Source organism: Oryzias melastigma, linkage group LG19, assembly GCF_002922805.2.
Source record: "Oryzias melastigma strain HK-1 linkage group LG19, ASM292280v2, whole genome shotgun sequence".
In the NCBI taxonomy this organism is placed as follows: domain Eukaryota; kingdom Metazoa; phylum Chordata; class Actinopteri; order Beloniformes; family Adrianichthyidae; genus Oryzias; species Oryzias melastigma.
The window spans coordinates 12,106,772-12,126,159 of NC_050530.1; the positions used below are offsets into that span (position 1 = coordinate 12,106,772).

Below are 19,388 nucleotides of genomic sequence, written 5' to 3' on the forward strand. Positions count from 1 at the left end.
CTTCTGAAATTGAATGTTAATTTTTAAATTGAATTTTAGATAACACTTTATAAGATTCCTTAACAAGCTTAATTAACACATTAACAAACAATGTGTTTATAGGATGTTAATAAGACATTTATAAACCAATAAAGAAATTAACACATTGTTTACAAAGGCCAAATGAATAAACTGCTTACAAGCTTAACAAATGCATTAACTATCTTTGTCAACATTATATTTAATGTTTTGCAGCACCTCATCTAAAGTGTTCCTGAATTTGATAGAAATAAGTTAAAGCAGGTGCAGCTCTGTATAAAGTTAGGCACTGATAAAGGGGGCGGAGTTAAGTCTGTAAAGTCACCTGAATGTTGCACTGTAAATGGATATACTGTAATATGTTTGGAGTTTTATTTTGAAGTTAATTTATGGAAATAGATACAGCTGTGTCGGTTTTAGTTTGGATGTAATTCCTGCTCAAAGATGTCGCCGATGTTGGCAGTAAATGTAGTTTTTAAATTAGGAAGCATCAACTTCCCTAATGAGGAGCTGAGTCAGGAGCACTTTTACAGAGTGGACTCATCGGATGCGCCTGTAGCATTCAAACGAGCGCCTCATTAGTGAGCAGAACACAACAATCGCATCCTTCCTCAACACTCTCGCCGCTCCTCTTCCACCTGCAGTCGTGGGGGATTTTCTCAGGACCGTCTGAAGAACCCAACAGATTAGTATCAAATTCTGGGAAACGGCTTTGCCTTCCGATTGCAAAGCAGTAGGTGTGTGGAGCAGTGGTCTAATTTGGTTAAAGCTGGAGGTAAAAACAGTAAGCACAGACTCAGAGGAGGAAGCACAAACAGCTCCGAACATGCAGATTAAGCCTTGTTAAGCTGCTGACACACTGTATAAATAAGTAAATCTGGTTTCATTCAGTGAATTACGGATTTGAGAAGGTGGGGGGGATTGTAGATGCTATTACATTTAAATTCTCACAACCACAAAAAATATTTTTTGATAAAAAAATATTACCTTTAGGCTACTATAATTAATGATTCTGCTAAGTTTTAGAACACCCTGAAAGAAAATAAAATGTTTAGTTTGTAATGTTAACTTTAAAACTCAGCAAAAAAAAAGAACATTAGCAAAAAAGAAAAAAACATGGGATGCTGAATTGGGAAACAATGCTTGGTTAACTGTTTGTCCCAAATAACCAATCAAGTCAAACCGCATTGGTCCAATAAGAGCCGCACTGCTCTGAAGCCTATAAGTAACAAAGCTTGTGGTCTTGTGTTGAAGCAGGACAAAGGTGGAAGCTTTTTATAGCCGAACAAAGGTCATGGGTAATCCTCTAAACATTACACATCAGATCTCACCACAGATGAAGGGGACACTGCAACAAATGATGGAACAAAATATCTGTTTACAAGATCAAACTTTAATTTCAAACTCAACTTTATTTATGGAGCAGTTTTCCTCAACATGCTTAAATAAATAATGCTAAAAATGTTTGTTGTTCACCTTTCAGAATATTGTCTCAGTGAATCAGTTTTCACGGATCCAAACATTTGATTCGGCAGATGCCCTTCCTGACACAACCCTGTATTTAATCCAGGCTGGGGACCGGCACAGGGAGACGCAGACCGGCGCCTCCTTGTGGCTTCGTAGGTAATAGGTTTTGCTAATCCAGTTTCCAATCTGGATCCAGTTTTGTTGATAAAAATAACTGTAAAAATAGTTATCATAATAAAAGCACTTTAACAAATTCAAAAACAAACAGTATATTACGGTAAATTAAAATGTGAGGAACTGTAAAAAAAAAAATTCCTTAAAAGCTAAGCGAAATAGATGAGTTTTAAACTGTTCCAAAGTTGAGGTCCAATCATTTCAATCATTCTGTTTGTCTCAAATTGCTCTAATTCCTCGAGATTGATAAGAATTAAGCCTCATTTACATCATTAGACATGGCGCCTTTACCCTGTTCTCTCTGATAAAACATCTTCCAAACTGTGTCCAACATCGAGTCATCATCCGCAGCTTGACCTCCAGGATCTCTGTTCCACCAACACACAAGTCAGCTGAGTCACCCACCCATGTGGATGACGTTTTTTGTTTGTTTGTTTGTTTGTTTTTTAAAAATCTGGATGAAGCTAAAGACTGGGAAATAACAGGTTAATGTAATGGCCGCTGCAGAGTAAAGCCTCTGTCATTAAGGAAATTGGGTAGTTATTTCTAGCAGTGTTAACTTGTGGTCACACTGCAGATAATCCACTCGGTGAACATTCACTTGGTATAAATTAGAGTTTTAAATCTTTTGTTTATAAAAGAAAATAAAAATCTACAATTGCCGTTTTTTAAACGAATAACATAAAAAATAAGTTTACAGAGGGAGAATTAAGTGTGATCAAAGCAAATATGGCATGTTTTAATTACATTTGGTTATTATTGTATTTTTATTTTGTGAGCTTGAAAACAAATACAATTTTTACAGTTTTTTGACTACAAAATATACAAAAAGTAATCAGGGCATATTTTAGCAGAAGAGAGTAAATACAGATATTTAATAAAAATGTAATACGTTACAAATATTTTTTTCAATCAATTTATATCACATACATTTTTATTACATAAGATCTGTTGTTGTTTCAATGTGGCCCTTTGTGTTTCTATGAGTTCTTGTTTGATCTTTTAGATAAGTCTTTGTCTCCCTCTGCTGGCAAAGGACGAGAAATACACACGTTTTACCATTAATTTCAATGTATACCATTATTTTCAATATATACAAAAAAAGTTTATTCTGAAAGTAAAAATGCCAAAATTACTTAGGTTTGTAAAATAGCCCAACACGAATTAACCCAAACAAAATACATTTTAAAAACTGTTCCAAACATATTATTAAAATATTGAGGTCCCTTGACTGTTATTTTGTGAAAAAAATATTTTTCAATTTTTTTATATTTCAGTGACAGTATATTGAAGTGAAGCAACTTTTCAATTAATAACCAAAATTGCTCACACTTTTGTTGTTGCTGTAATTCCACAGTTCCACCACTTAGTGTCGCTGTTGCCCAATTTAACATGTGTCTGCACATTTACACCAAAAGTTTTTCTGCTCAGCCTAATGCCTTAAAGGTTGTATCTCTGAAATTACCATTACATTTTACTTAAGTTTTTTTTCCACAGGCAAAATTAGATGACAAAAGAAACATTTTTAGATAAGCATAACTAGATGAACCAAATAGCCGTGTGGATGGAACTTTCCACACTTTTGTGGTGCTGAAATTTCTTTGAACATTCTCTCAAGAGCACCATAACTAACCAAAACGTGTTTTGACTTACAGATTGAAAGCTTTTCTCTCACACAATGCCATAACTTTAAAAAAAACATGTTTGGAATCCCAAACAGTTCATTTTTAACTCACTTTAGTGTTTTCTGTTGATGAATGTAATAATAGGATTTTTTTTTCTTGTGACTTATTAAGCTCACGTGATATTTTGTGACTAACTCATATGAAATTTGTGACTTATTTTGGCACACATCCAACACAAAAGAGACTAAATGGATCGTTTTGTTCCAGTCTTGGTTTCTGCAGTGCCCACGGGCTCTTATTGGTGGAAGGGATTGCCGGAAATTAACATAAAGGAAGCAAGTGGCGAAGGGATCCACTTGGGGGCAAGCTGGTGATGCGTCACAGCTCTGAATGAAAAGAGAGACAAAAAAGGACTAAAATAGCACCGAACCTGCGGGTTAATGTGCACCAATGGCCAGAAAGTCATTTGTGGTCTCAGAGCAGAGCGGCGAAGTGCCACAGGTTCCAGAAGGCATGGAGCCTGGGATGAGAAAGTTCCCTGCAGCATGCCCTGCATGTGAGTGACCGGGAAATCTTTACGCACAACTTTACCGTTTGGGGCAGACGCCTCTGCAAGGTTGCACCTCTGCAAGCCTCACCACGTCACTTCTCGGGTGATCATGAACCTGCGGCGGGTGATGCTGAAGCGAAGACACGCCGAGAAAGCCGAGGAGAGCCATCTTCACCGATGAAGCAGCAGAGCTCCTCTGCGCCTCTCCTTTTACGCACGGACGAGGTGAGGACGGAGAGCATTACATCAATGTAGAGGCAACACCAATGACTCACCCGAGGTGTTGAAAGATCTGCAGCACAAGTAGGAAGCACAACTACAGCTTTGAAGAAGTATTTTTTTAAAAAGAAGAAGCACATCATGGATGGAGAAGGAGGCTCGTCCGGGCTGGCCAAATCAGCCGCCGTGAAACTGTCTGAGATGGGCGAAAGAACCAAGCAGCTGGGCACAGCCATGAGGGATCCTCACCAGCAAAGACGGATCATCTTAGTGATTGTTTGCGTGGCTCTCCTCTTGGACAATATGCTCTACATGGTGATTGTGCCAATTATTCCAGACTACCTGGCGGATCTGGAGAGTGAGCAGGCGGAGCACGTCCACGTTGTGATGCACCCCAACACTTCAGGGAACAGCACAAGTCGAGACAAAAGCAACAAGGACAATTTAGATCTTCAGATAGGAGTACTTTTTGCTTCTAAAGCCATCCTGCAGCTCTTAGTGAACCCGCTGTCGGGAACTTTCATAGACCGGGTGGGATATGACATCCCCCTCTTGATCGGACTGACTGTCATGTTCATTTCCACCTGCATTTTCGCTTTCGGGGAGAATTACGCGACGCTCTTCGCGGCCAGGAGCCTGCAGGGGCTCGGCTCCGCGTTCGCGGACACCTCTGGGATCGCGATGATCGCCGACAAGTACACGGAGGAGGCAGAGCGCAGCACTGCGCTCGGCATCGCTCTGGCGTTCATCTCTTTCGGGAGTCTGGTGGCGCCTCCCTTCGGGGGGGTCCTGTACGAGTTCGCAGGAAAGCGGGTGCCCTTCATCGTGCTCGCCATCATCTGCTTGGCAGACGGCTTCCTGCTATTGACCGTGATCAAACCATTCTCCAACAGGACTAGAGAGAACATGCCAGTCGGCACTCCAATTTACAAACTCATGATTGACCCCTACATAGCCGTGGTGGCCGGGGCGCTGACAGTGGCCAACATCCCTCTTGCCTTTTTAGAACCCACCATAGCCAACTGGATGGAGACCACCATGCACTCCTCTCAGTGGGAAATGGGACTCACCTGGCTCCCAGCCTTCTTCCCCCACGTCCTGGGTGTGTACATCACAGTCAAACTGGCTGCTAAGAACCCACATTTGCAGTGGTTCTATGGAGCCTTAGGTATGGTGATCATCGGTGCGAGCTCATGCACTGTACCCGCATGCAAAACTTTCGGGCAGCTCATCGCCCCACTGTGCGGCATTTGTTTTGGCATCGCGCTGGTAGACACAGCTCTGCTCCCCACGCTGGCGTTCCTGGTGGACGTGCGCCACGTCTCTGTGTATGGCAGCGTTTATGCCATAGCAGACATTTCTTACTCCGTCGCATACGCTATGGGTCCAATAGTCGCCGGGCAGATCGTGCACACACTCGGTTTTGTACAACTCAATCTGGGTATGGGTCTCGTCAATGTGCTTTACGCGCCAGCGCTGCTGCTGTTGCGCACCGTGTGCCAAATGAAACCATCCTACTCGGAGAGAGACAACCTTTTAGACGAAGCCCCACAGGGTCTGTATGATACTATTAAGATGGAGGAGAAGAGGGTCAAAAAGAAGGGCTATAGTTCGGCGGGGAACTGCCTGTCAGTGGACGAAAACGGCTTCGACGCCTTTAGCGCACAGCGGTCCATGTCAGCAGAGTCGTCCGGTCCGGAGTACACTTAAACAGACCGATCCAAAACGGGAAATTTTATAGCCAGGATGAGGCAAACAAGTTATTTTTCTGTCAATTACAACTTTTTCTGTACGTGCAATATAAAAACCACAACTGCGTAACGCAATTCCCAAAGTTTGTTTTCTTTTCTCATGTGGTTTTATTGTGTCAAAACTGTCGATGTGACGTTTGTCAACTGGAGTTCTGTGAACAATTTATCAAGACTTGTTGAATTTGTGTGTATTACTGAACTATAAGAAAAAAGTATAAATATATATATTTAAATGTGCAAAGAAGAGTTTGTGGGACCAAGTGAAAAGCACATTTACCCCCCTCACACAAAATAGCCTTCATTTCAAAGAGAAACTTATCAATATATGCACAATATTTTTTTCTTTCTTTTTGATGTGTCTTTAAATTTGTATGCAGTTATTGTTCAATTTTCAGGTATTAGGATTTTATTTTGTAAGTAAATGTACCATAAAAAAATGCGTAAATTTGTACATATGTGGACGAACTGTTTCCAGTGAAACCTCTACAAAGTGTTGACGTGCGTGCGAGTGCGTGAGCGCATGGTGTCAGGATCCTTCTCCTCAAGACGAGCAAATATGTATTCATTCAAACAATGGCTGTTTTAATAAATCTCTGGATGTGTGGGAAAGTGGTGATTTCATTTTTTTATATAATAAATGAAAAGTTTCAAGGTTTAACTCGACTTTTTGTTTTAGTTTTCCACATGAATGAGGTAAAACATTTAAAAAAGCGAAGTTTTGTGCGTTTTTGTGGCCCTGCAGGCCGTTTTCCACTTCCTGAAGCAACTTTTAGTCCCTTTTTTAAAAGCTTGTAAGCTGGGAGGGTGGGGGCTGATGGAGGTGGATGGGGGGGCGCAAGCTGTCTGATAATATGTTCCACGAATGGATTGCGATGGGAGGAGTTTCTTGCCTCGAGGGAGTAGGTAAACACCTTCAGCATCTTTTTCCAAGCCGCGCTTTGACGCGAGCCGCAGCCTCATGGCGAGCCGCCGGGAAACGGGGAGCAGCCCGGCGTCCGGTGGATGGAGTGCGCGGAACCTTCCTCTGCTATGGGGGTTTTCAGTCAGCATCCTGGAGGCTGCGCAAACTTTTTTGACATCTTGAGTGCTTCATCGACAGGTATGATCCTTTTTATCAAATTAAAGTAAGTTTTTTTTCTATTCATAGCTTAACAAACGATTTCCTTAACAAATAAACTATAATTTAACTTAAGTTACATTTTTATGCTTTTGAATTTACTTAATTGAAACAATTTTAGTTTAAAAAAAGACAAATGAAGTGACATTTAAACGACACATCTCTTTCTGAGGGATGGGGCGCAGCTGGAATTCAAGGACATGCAGCAAATTGCATTAGGCTGCAAAGCGATGAAGAATGAGAGTGCGCTGTTTTACCTTCAAAGTGCATCAAACCTTTACATTTTTCTAATTTGCCTTCTTTCCTTTCCCTTTTTTAAATTTATTTCACATTTCAAACTGGAATCCAGCCGACCTCCAAGAGTGTTTCCATCTAATTCTTCTTTGACTGGACTGTAAAGATGCCAAACTTGGAGAAACATGCAGCTGATGGCCGAAACAGCCAAGTAAGGAAAAAAATATTCAAATATTATGTTTCCTATTTGCTCCACCTGCAGCAGCTTTGTTTTCTGAAACAGTTTGGAAGTTCAGAAGTTGGTAAAACAGCGCGGCTGGTTTTCAGGACCACGGACAGCTCCACTACCACAACTGACCGCTAGGGGAAAAAAGCTTAAATAATCGTTATTCTGCATTTTTTTTTAACATAAATTGTAATTCAATATAACAAAACACGCTTTTGTTTTACCTGTTTTACTCAGATGAATGAGAAAAGTTTTTTATTGTTTTCATAAACCCACATCTTTCCAAATTACCTCAAACTCACAGTCATAAACCACTTTCAGCATGCAAATCAACTAACATCAGTCAGAAAAGATAATCAATTTGCCTTTGCCAACAATACCCATGAGGCACCGGGATTTATTCTCAACTAAGCCTCAAAGCATTCAAGATGAATTATTCACTTAATCTCTAATGATAAACCCATTAAGAAAACATGTGAAGGAATTACTTTTTTCCTAATTAACAGCAAATCAGGACGAGGCCATGAAAATTACAGGCAGCTGCCATATTTTCATGGCTCCTTATAAACATTTAGTGCAGTGTGATATTTTTGTTCCAGGTGCTGCCAAAGGTCCCCGTGCCTCCGCTCAAGCAAACCCTCGACACGTACCTGAAGTGCGTTCAGCTCCTGGTGAAGGAGGAGCAGTTCAAGAAGACAAAAGCCATTGTTGAGAAGTTTGGAGCTCCTGGAGGAGTTGGAGAGGTTCTGCAGAAGAAGCTTGTGGAGCAGAGGGAGAAAACTATTAACTGGGTAAATAATGTTTTTAAAAAGTGCTCTCTTTATGGAATTTGAATAAACAGAAAAACAAATTCTTACAATTCCAAGTCATCATGAAGCTGTATGCTTTTCTAAAAATACTTCAATGAAAAATATTTACCCTAGGGAATCCACTGGGTTAAATTTGGCTACTGTCTTTTTATTGATTTTTACTTTTTATTTTATTTTTTGGCTGCTGGTATTGCTACTAAAATGTACAAAAAATTGACAAATTAACTTTAAAATCCCACAAAGAAGTGGTTCTTGGGTTTTCTCTTGGTTAAATATTATCTGTTAATTAATATTTAGACAAATTCATGCTAATTGCTAATTTAAATTAGTACTACAATCGCAAAAAAATTGACACATAATGACATTTGTCACAAGCTGGGCTTGCACAAAAACATTTAGATCTTAAATTGAATGATTAGCAAATTTGACACATTATTATTTGTAAATACTTTCTTTTTTTCACAAGAAAAAACAAATCTGTATTAATAATTCCATCCAACAAAATCTTTCTTGCCTATTTTTTTTTACCTTGTTTTTTCTTTTTATCCAACTACCTACTACTTTAATTCACCATATTAAGCAGAGCCAAAAATATTGTTTTAAAGTAAAAATTGTTTAAAAAATATCCCTGCGTCCACATCCAGGTCTATGACTACTGGCTGGAGGACATGTACCTGAACAACAGGTTAGCTTTGCCCGTCAACTCCAGTCCTGCCATGGTGTTTCCCAAGCAGCCATTCAGAGACCGTAAAGATGCACTCAGGTATGTCTGGAAGTTTGGTCCATCTGTAAACTATAAACTTACTTTTTTTTTTTTTTTTATGCTTAAGTGGTTGGAAATACAGTGAAATAGTGTAAAATCACTGCCAGCATCTCTGACAAATCTATAATATTTGAAAAACAAAAAAAAACCAAAATAATGAATAGTGTCCCAGATTTGTGTCGGTTTGTAGAAATTGCACAAACAATTATCTTATAAGATTCTATTATAAAATTTAACTACATTATGTGTTGAAGTAAAGCTTGAATCAGCAAAAAATGTTCAAAAATATATTCAATTACAATAAAAACCTTAAAAAATCCCAGAAACTATTCATGTCTGATTGAGTTTGTTGGAATCTGCCACGACAATTTTTTTGCATAATAAAATATTATTTTTTAAAATATATGTATGCTATTAAAGAACAAAACAATAAAATATTTCAAAAATAACTACATAAAATGTAGGAAATTGCAACCGAGTTTTAAAGAAATATCACAAAATGTGATTTGCATTTAATATTTTGGAAAATCCCTTTCAAGTTTTCTTCAACAAAGCATTTTTCATGAAATTTAGATTATAAAACAAGCATTAAACCTGTTGACAGAGTTTATGATTTTCTAAATCCAGAAGATCAAGATCGGAATACTTGTCTATTATTAAATAACCCAGATGTTACACATGTCCAGCTTTTGTCGAGGCGAACCGCACTGGCTGAATATTTCCAGAGCAGCTGGAAATCTAATGACACCACCACTTATCAAATTGGAAGTGACAGGGCTAAGTTGTCCACAGAGGCCCCTTGTCAGGCCCTGTTTCGGGGGTGTGGTGCACTGCGGTTCCGTCCTTTGTATTGATTTGGCTTTGAGCGTAATAACACCAAGACAAATGGCATACAGCATAAGACCTGACACGGCACTGTGTTTTCCCCGTTTGCCCACTCTCACATGCAGACTCCCTGACACACGCTCACTGTATCCTTGTAATTTACCATGATTTGATTATTGTTGGTCTTCAAAGAGATACAAGTATATTGAATTATACTCAAAGGCTAATCAGCTTTGTGCCACCGCTGTCTCACAGCAAACCCTGCATAGAATTTTTGTTCAATTTCATCTTTTTTACTCCTAAGATTTGCCGCTCGACTCATCAGCGGAGTGCTGGAGTATAAGGCCCTCATAGATAAGTAAGTATGGTCTGGAGCCGATTACCCCGCGGTATATCTAACTGATGAAGTTCAACAATGAGTCAGAGCTAATCACATTTGTGAAATGATGTCTCTAAGGCGAGCTCTGCCAGTGGATTTCGCCCGAGGCCAACTAGCTGGGACTCCTCTGTGCATGGAGCAGTACTACCGCCTCTTCACCTCCTACCGCTACCCCGGCTTAAAGACAGACACACTGAGAGTGAACATGAACGCCGCCTCCAAAGCGCCAGAGCACATGATTGTGGCGTGCAAGAACCAGGTCAGGGTGCTTCCTTCCCTTTGATGGGACATTCACACCATTTCAACCCCTTAATGCCTGAATTCATTTCCAAAAAGGTTTTTTTTTCCAGTCAAGGTGATGGTAAATTAAGTAGAGTCCTGGACTTTTGGGAAATAGCAACATATGGCGAGTTGGGATAAACCACTGAAGATTTTTTTTTGTGCGTGTGAATTAAATACAAACTTTTTTTAAATATTTAGAATAAACCTATTTATGACTTTTAAATATGTACAGAGGTCTATACAGTGAGGATGTGCATATTCCAGAGCATAAAAATATATTATACTTTGTGTTTGCTTGAAAATAAAACTTCTTTTAATATATCCAAGCAGGTATTGAAGCTTCCTTGTATCATATACTGTTGGTCTAAGCGATCTGGCTCATGTTAGAGCCGTTAGAGGTCAATCATTTGACTGCTATCATCAATAAAGATAATCTTGGCCGAGATAAGAGAGTCAGCCTTTAGTATAGACGAATGTCTAAAACACTGGACCTTTATGAAACTGAAATCATCTTTAAATAAACGTGGAGGTGAGGATTTGAATATTTAAAGTGGAGAGAACATCAAGCATGCACGAACAAATCAAGAATAATGAATTTAAACCGTTTAGGCTGGTAATAGTTAGGTTTGCAGAACTTTAAAAGCAGAAAAGAAAGAACAAATCAGTATTTTTTAAAGACTTACTTCCCTTTATGTAATTTTTAAATACATGTTTGGCATTCTGAATTAGTAAATGTGTGAAATGTTCATAAATGTTGGTCATTTGTGAGTTTTTTTGCATAAAAACTTCACAAACCTTGTTTATTTTTATTACAACTAACATGAGGGATGGGGTCACCACCAAAAAACGTCATTAAAATATATCAATAAAAATGTTTTTCATTTAGATCTGTAAAAAAAAACTAAGTGTTATTGAAATGTTAATTATTTGACGAGTGGTTTAATATTTTTTTCCCTGTTTAAAATGACTGGATTTCCATTTTCTTGGTAGTTTTTTGTGTTGGATGTGGTTGCAAACAGCAAGCAGCTCAGTGAGATGGAAATCCTCGTCCAACTGGAAAAAATCGTGAAAATGTCTGAAAACTCCAAAGATGGCTTCCCTCCTTTTGGCATCCTGACGTCCGATGGGAGGACGGAATGGGCACGAGCTCGAGAAGCTCTGACAAAAGGTTTCCCTGTCCAACTTTCTTCCCAATCAGATGAATTTTTTTAACAGCGTTCTGAAAGAAGCGCATGCCTCATGTATTTCCTGCTCCATCCAGATCAGGTCAACCGGGAGTCTTTGGGCCTGATTGAGAACTGTTTGGGAGTTCTGTGTCTGGATGAGCCCTGCAGCCTGCAGCCCAGCGACACCAACAGAGCTCTGATGATGCTGCATGGGGGCGGTGGTGAAAAGAACGGTGCAAATCGCTGGTATGACAAGTCGATGCAGGTAGAGATTTTTTTTACCTCATTGAGGGATACCCTTTATTGCAACAATGGGGCAATTATTTAATCCACGTTCTCCCAGTTTATCGTAGGAATGGATGGGATATGTGGGGTGGTGTGTGAGCACTCTCCGTTTGAAGGAATAGTGATGGTGCAATGCTCTGAACACCTGATAAAATACATGTACGTCAAAATAAAACTATTCAATCCGCCTTTCTGAGCTTAAATGAGTTAAAACTACATGTTTTTGACAGAAAAGGGAATCCACCTGAGATGGTTAAGTCCTCCAGCATTCGAGAGCTTCCCCCACCAAAGAGACTGCAGTGGAAAAGTGACCATCAAATCCAAGCTCTTATAGAAGCTGCTGGAAACCGACTTCAGAGGCAAGACGACTTTATTAGCAGAAAACACAAGCTTTCATGAGCGATTTTATTATTTATTGTTTTCTTCTACAGGCTAGTGAACAATCTCGACATGGATGTCTTCACTTTCAAAGCCTACGGAAAAGAATATATCAAAAAGCAGAAAGTGAGTCCAGACGCTTTCATTCAAGTGGCCATGCAGCTTGCTTTCTTCAAGTGCCGAGGAAGGCTGGTGTCCACCTATGAGAGCGCCTCCACCCGCCGTTTCCAAGAGGGTCGGGTGGACAACATTCGCTCCGCCACTCCCGAGGCTCTGGCTTTCGTGAAGTCCATGACAGATGAAAGAGATACGTTTCCCGTGAGTCATTTTTCTCCCTTTATCCCGAACTCCCACATTTCTGTTCACCTCTAAATGGGACAGGTGCACCTAGCCAGCTTGGCGTGCCAAACCCAGTCTCTCAATTCAAACAGATGATCTCCCTGCTGATTTAATGGATCTATGAAGGATGGTGTGCTGTACAACTGTCTTTCTCTATCAGATAATGCATACTTCATGTCTTTTGATTTTCTTTTGTGTTCACTTTGTGCACTGTTTGTCTTTCAAACAGGATTCAGAAAAAATAAAGCGACTGAAGGATGCAATTAATGCCCAGACGAATTACACGATCGCAGTAAGGATTTAAAGCACTTTTCTAATGTCAAGAACTCATTGATTTACTTGATTTTTGTAAAGTTTGCTGTTAAAAGTTGCTTTAGGTCTGTTGTCAGAGTTCAAAATATGTGATTACACACACACTAAACTTTGTGGAAACTTTACTATGAAATACATTAAAAAATCAATTTTACACAAATGTTTTGCAGTAGATTCATTTTGTAGGATACAGTTCCATTATAAATGGTGATATGTGACAAAGGAAATATTTTTAAAAATAGCTTTTTTTAAGGCTAGCTTCCCCTTAAAAAGAATAAAGGGAATTCTCAACACATTCTTAAAGTTCCACAATTGCATTTCAGAATATTTCTTTATTCAAATTGTTGCAAATCAGGACCAGACAAAAAATGCAGTTTGAAAAAGCTATAGGTGCTACAATCAGTGGGTCACAAGTTCAATGCCCCGTTCCATTCAGTTCAAACTGATTCCTGTACGTCTTTGTTTTTCTCGTTTGAGCTGGTATCCGGCTCAAAATGTACGGCTTGATAATTGCAATATTGCTCGCCATTTTTGTCGCAACAATAATGTCATGTTAGGGTTGTAAGGGGCTGTAAGCTAGAGGGAGAGCATGTACGCAAAGGGATGATGGGAAATGACGAAAGGCTTACTCCCGCCCACATCTCAGAGGCAAATTTCGAATGAATTACTGCAGTTCTGCAGAAACTATGTCCTAGAAAACACAGTTTTTCTTTTCTTTTTGTTTTTCTAAAACAACATAATCATGAATAGGAACCCTGGGAATGCTTTTAAAGTAGATCAAAATTTTAAGACATCATACATTTAATTTTTCTTTCATAAATCTGCAAAAATAATTTTTTTGGTGCATCAATTCAGGCCACTATGTCATTAATGAAAAATAGTGTGATTGACTCTACATCAATCAATGACTTGAAAATTCATGTTTGACTTTTCTAGAAAACTCTAGAGTGTTTGATGTATAAAAATATATATTTTTATTCATAGTTATAGTATTAATTTCAGGTGCAAAAAAATGTAAACTGAGTAAAAGTGTGTTCTTCAGGCTATATCAGGAATGGGAATAGACAATCATCTTCTTGGGCTACTGAGGATTGCAAAGGAGCTCAACATGGAAAAGCCAGAGATCTTCTCTGATGAGTCGTATGTGACTAGTAACCACTTCATCCTCTCTACCAGTCAGGTAAGGTAAACACTCATTGTGCTCAAATTCAAACTTCAGATTGTTGACCTAAATGTCCGTCTCTAAATGTCGTGTTCTCATTCAATATTCAAACTCTTGGCATCTCCGTTTCCACCTGTAACCAGGAAAATGCAACTTCATCAAAAGTAATAAATAAATTACAACTTACAGACATTTATAATTTACAAAAATCATAAAATAAAACAATGAGTGCAGTGAGGAGGGGAGAATAACTGTCAGAAAACCTATTTGTAGTCACTGAGTAAGACTGCAAACACAGAAGAGGAAAAGTCCAGCTAATGCACTCAACCAATTAAAGAAATGTAGTTTCTGCTGGTCTTTGGAATTCTGCCTGAAGGTTCTGTGATTGTTGCAGAAGTCTTTTTAATTTAAAACTCAGCCAAAATCGATTGTTTCAGCAAAATGTTTACCCTCTTAGACCTGTGCATCATCTGTCATTTTCCCGGCAGCTCTTACCCAACACTTAAAAATTATTAATTTTTTTTCCCCTCTTGCTTAGGAAGCAGCATTCATGGGTTTAACGAGAAGCAATAATCATACTGTATTTACTGCTGGAACTGCTCATGTCCACAATGAGCAGTTCTTCATTATACAGCTCTAATGTGAATTATTTTTTCCTGTAAATGAGCATTTATGTGTAGTATTTTATCTGACTAAATGTGGCTTTATCTGCAGGTCCCCACCACAGAGGAAATGTTCTGCTGCTATGGCCCTGTGGTGCCCAACGGCTACGGCGCCTGCTATAACCCCCAGTCAGACCACATCATCTTCTGCGTGTCCAGTTTCTGGGAGGACACCGAGACCAGCTCGGCCGTTTTCGTCACAGCTCTGAACGAGGGCCTGCTGGAAATCAGGGAACTTTGCAATAGGAGCAGTGCTGCAGTGACCAAACCGGCTGACAGCAGCCAGAGAGCCAGTCACCCTCCTAAGTCAGGGAAGTAAGCCACTGCTCTGCACTTTGGCGTTAGCTCTTCAAATGCTTTCTGTGTTGTTTGTGCAATAGTACGTCTTCACCAACAAACTGCAAAGCCTTAACACTAATATTTATTTTTGTAAATATTAAAATATAGCCCTTATTCATCATATAAAGTATAGTTTTGCTCTGTAGAGGTGAATCTGGGTTCAGCATTGACTGCGATAGGTTAACTGGTCTGCTCCCTTTAGGAAACTGAAGCCATGTCCTCTTTGAAGCACTGATCTGAGGGTCAACTCCTCTAACAGAGAGTGATTCAGCGGAGTGATCTGATCTAGAATAGACGTGTAAACATATATGAGAAAAAAGAAGTAGATTAGTGGCTATTAGCTAGCAAGGAATAACCCGAACAACCTTAATCTAAATGCAGTTAAATGTGCTAAAATCTATTTAATCTGCCAAGTTTTTTGTTTATTTTCCAATATTTTTTTCCAAAAATATGTGTTTGTTCTGTCTGGTTAGACACTTAAATCAATAACTAAAAATATATAAATAAAATATTGTAAGTACAGGATAAAGTGTGATATTTTCAGTGGTACTTTTTGAGTCTTCTTGAATGAATTTGTATTCCAGCAATAGTTATCAGTGTTATAAACTCTACTGCTTTGGAGCTACAGTGCAGTGACAAATAAAGTAACCATCGTCGTTATGTTTATGACCCGTCTTTTATTAAGGTATAATCAGGGTAGCAATGCTACACTATAGAGGTCTGCTTTATCTTACAAAAGGAGAGTAAGGGTAAGAGTGCAATTATTTTTTTCCCACTGATGCATAAAGTTGTGCAATATGGAGAATTATCAGCTGCTATTTTTGATATTCCCATGTTTAGATTGCCAGAATACAAAAATAAAAGCTTGTTTTGGCGGAAAGTGTTTATTTAAAAAGATGCTGTATGTTCATCAGTGAATATAAATTAATATTTATTATGGACTGGCTTGTGCTGCAGTGAATCAAAACAGTGATAAAAGTGTAATTTTGTTTTTTGTGTGTTCTGTGTCTGGGAGAAACCAACAGTTCCAAAGTAAATGTGAAACTTTTAAGACCATAATATATAAAGATTACATTTTACATTTGTGCATGTTTATTCTGAAGTGAAGCTGTATTTTTTATGAGTAGTTCTGTGAAAAATATTTCACTTGAATTGAAAAAAATATATATATGTAAAGGAAAACACGATGCCTTAATGTGAGTTGCTGTGATTTCTGTCTACTGTAGTGATCATTCGTTGTAATTGTACCTGTTGATGTGATGTATGCAGTCTAACATGAGAGAAAAGTGTCCCAAAAAATGTCATATTTAGTGTGCTGCACTATTTTAAGTTGCTTTTACTCAGAAAAACACACAGATAGAAGAAATAAAATGAATACTATACTTGTATTAATGTTATTAAAAGTTTTGATTATAATTGTTTACATCAGAAAAGTATATTTCAATGAAGTACTTACCTCTTAATAGTAAATATATTAGAAATGCTGTATTTTGAGTTATGATGCAAGTTGTCCAAAAATAAAAAGAAAATACCTTTTCTATTGTCGAGTGAGTCATTTTTTTTATTAAAGATTAATAACATAAAAGATTTCTGTATTTTTTTTTTTACTGTAATTATATACATGAAACAATCACAAATTAACTTCACAAATATTCTGCTGCTCCGTTTCCTTTGTATGTGTATTTACCTTACAGCCTAAACAAAATGAAAGGTTCAAATGCTTTGAAAAAATGCTAAATATTTAAAAGATTACTCCAATAATGCTGTCATAATTTTTATTATATTTTTGCAGCATCGTTTTAAAAACTTAAAGAGGCTGAAAACAGCTGGATCTGAGAGGTGAGAGGACAAAACACTAATAAAACGGGTCATGTGGACATTTGCTTACAATAATTTGTTTGGCATTTAAATTATTGCTTGGAAGTGTCACTGTTGCTCCTGCTAAATGTATGAAGCAAAAATTATATAATTTAATACAGACATAAAACATCATAAATCAGCTGGGAAATGTTTTAATTGTAGATTGTGCTTTAAGTAAATTAGCTTTAAAAAGTATCACAACAGGAAACTGCTTATACTGTAAAATACTAAAATATTTTTCAGAATATTCAATTTACTCGATGCAAGTAGACGGCAGAAATGCCCTTGAGCATTGGGAAAGAATCCTACGAGAAAAAATGACACCATTTACATTGAAGACCTTTAGTTTTTCAGGTTTACAAGTATGTAAAGTTTATTCTTAATGCACAAAGACACAAAGTCCCTAACATTGGAAAACTACAAATCAAAGTAAAAAATGACACAAAATCAAAAGCACAACTTACACAATTAGTCAAAAGTGTGTCTGAAATAATTTATACTGCAATCCTTCCCTGGATCAATAAAAAGAGCAGCTGAGGAAAAGACAGATCTTCATGCACTTTGAAACAAATCCACGGACACCACAAAGACCACGTCTCTGAAGATTTCAGGGATTAGTTTGAAGTTTAGGTCAAGAAACTCAGATGTTTAATAGGGTCTTTAAGAATTTGAAGTGTTAGAATCTAAAACAGAAACTTTAATATTGATTCATAAACTGATAGGGAGAGAATAAAGATGTTTCATTGCAGGAAAGAACAAGAAGAGAAACTATAGTTATAGAAACTAAATATTACAGTACTACTGTTTGTAGCCATAAATAAAGAAGTTTTAGTCAAAGACAATCTTCAATATCTGTCTCAAAAAGTACCGGTTCAGTCAGCTGCTTTTAATAGGATCCATTTGTCGTCTGTTTAAACCAGTTCCTCATCGTCCTCCAAGCAAATAGCTTCATTTTACTATCATTTGATAAAATCTGTTTATTTTAAATAATTAGTTAAGCTGCATGAACAGGTTAATCAAGAGTAAACAGACCAAAACATTCAATTATGTCATTTCTTTAGTTATATTTGGATGACAGAAACAAGAAAAACCCTGAAATAGATGTTGCCTAAACAAGACACAAGGGAGTTGCATGTGTTCTTCGTATGGGTTGAAGATATTTTTGCATAAATATTATTTAAATTAAAATTCCATTGATAGCACATCACAGTGCGGTCTCAGAGGCAAAACAGCTGCCAGGAAAATACATTACCATAAGTTCTGCATTCAACATTTCTTATTTTCAAGATCATGATGTATGTAGAGCAAAAATTATACCAACAAATGCATTTTCATTTTTTTAAATGGTCATATTTGAACCAAAATTATATTGTATATAAAAACGAACAAAAAAATAGTTAACACCTTAAGGAATACATGAATTGATCTAATAAAATACTAGTTCTGTGTGTTTCAAATACGATCTATGGTGCATAAAAAGTTTAAAGATAAATTAAAGCATGAATAAGGATTCAAACCAAAGCAAAGTATCTCATTGAGTAAACAAATACACATTTGAGGTACTGATACATCCAAGCTGAATTCAAGAGCAACATGTGCAATAAGTGACTTGGACAGCACTTGACTTGTGCACTGCTGTGCAAGTCACCTCACAGGTCTAATTCTGGCAGCCCAGTCATGACTACATTGACAGAACATCAAGCTAGGTCATTGACTGCCATAGCCAGCAGAGATCAGTGCCCTCACTGCGTGAGAAGCAGCTTGTGACAAGACTTGGCATTGAGATCAATGGAGGAAGCCCACCTGGTGATGGATGATGCGAGAAAATTACCACTAATAAGCGTCTGCCATGCTGCAGAGAGAGTCAGAGCCCTACATGCTGGCTGCTATCGACTGGAGAAGCAGACGTGTCCATCTCAACCCCATTGTTATTGCTCATGAGCCTGCCAGAGTGAGAGAAATACAGGACCACTGAGGATGTTTCTGCTTCATCTAATGATGAGAGGACCAAAGAGGTCCATGGAAGACAGACAGTTAAAGATAGCAAATGAAACTTTGATTTCTTTCTTAAAGTTAGAGATGCCCTAAACTTTTATTTAAGTAGTTTGCTAAGTCATTGATGATTATCATTTAACAGAGGGAACAGATTAAAATAGAATAATACAATAAAACAATTTAAAGGTCAGTTGTAAGTTGTGGACTTCTAGTTGTGTTTCCTTCTATTTATTTTTCTTTTCATTTCATCTTAATTGACTCAACCAGCTGAGGGGGTGGAACAGCTGGAGAGGATCAACTGATTGAAGGGCTGTCACCCGGACAGCTGATTGTCAGGAGAAGGTGACATAAAGTGGAAGAAGAAATTATGCGAGAGAGGGGAACAGTTGTCTAGTTAAACGAGTAAAAATATAATTTTCTGTATCCTTACGTTTGGTTACTTTGCTGCAGT

At 38.0% G+C, this 19,388-nt stretch overlaps 2 protein-coding genes across 3 annotated transcripts; both read left to right on the forward strand.

Moving 5' to 3' along the window:
- Positions 1 to 3,643: 3,643 nt before the first annotated feature.
- On the forward strand, positions 3,644 to 6,462 carry slc18a3b (solute carrier family 18 member 3b). Its single transcript, XM_024284332.1, has one exon. The coding sequence runs from the start codon at positions 4,195 to 4,197 to the stop codon at positions 5,761 to 5,763; it is 1,569 nt and encodes a 522-aa protein (XP_024140100.1). The 5' UTR covers positions 3,644 to 4,194; the 3' UTR covers positions 5,764 to 6,462.
- Positions 6,463 to 6,676: 214 nt separating this feature from the next.
- Positions 6,677 to 16,620, forward strand: LOC112154589 (choline O-acetyltransferase). Of its 2 annotated transcripts, none has more exons than XM_024285658.2 (14): positions 6,677 to 6,903; positions 7,271 to 7,366; positions 7,981 to 8,172; positions 8,835 to 8,953; positions 10,083 to 10,136; positions 10,236 to 10,416; positions 11,430 to 11,607; positions 11,701 to 11,870; positions 11,949 to 12,049; positions 12,121 to 12,249; positions 12,322 to 12,586; positions 12,837 to 12,899; positions 13,962 to 14,099; positions 14,796 to 15,062. In XM_024285658.2, the coding sequence occupies exons 2-14, from the start codon at positions 7,322 to 7,324 to the stop codon at positions 15,060 to 15,062; spliced, it is 1,902 nt and encodes a 633-aa protein (XP_024141426.1). In that variant the 5' UTR covers positions 6,677 to 6,903; positions 7,271 to 7,321. The 2 variants fall into 2 exon arrangements, with proteins under 2 accessions (XP_024141426.1, XP_024141427.1); XM_024285659.2 differs by having other exon boundaries at positions 6,679 to 6,903; positions 7,264 to 7,366; positions 14,796 to 16,620.
- The last annotated feature ends 2,768 nt before the right edge of the window (positions 16,621 to 19,388 follow it).

Bases quoted from the DNA above. Each gene is read 5' to 3' on its own strand.
- slc18a3b (XM_024284332.1), top strand. From the start codon at position 4,195: ATGGATGGAGAAGGAGGCTCGTCCGGGCTGGCCAAATCAGCCGCCGTG.
- LOC112154589 (XM_024285658.2), top strand. From the start codon at position 7,322: ATGCCAAACTTGGAGAAACATGCAGCTGATGGCCGAAACAGCCAA. The intron at 8,173-8,834 runs GTAAATAATGTT...GTCCACATCCAG, and splicing joins GGGAGAAAACTATTAACTGG to GTCTATGACTACTGGCTGGA. The intron at 10,417-11,429 runs GTCAGGGTGCTT...TTTTCTTGGTAG, and splicing joins TTGTGGCGTGCAAGAACCAG to TTTTTTGTGTTGGATGTGGT.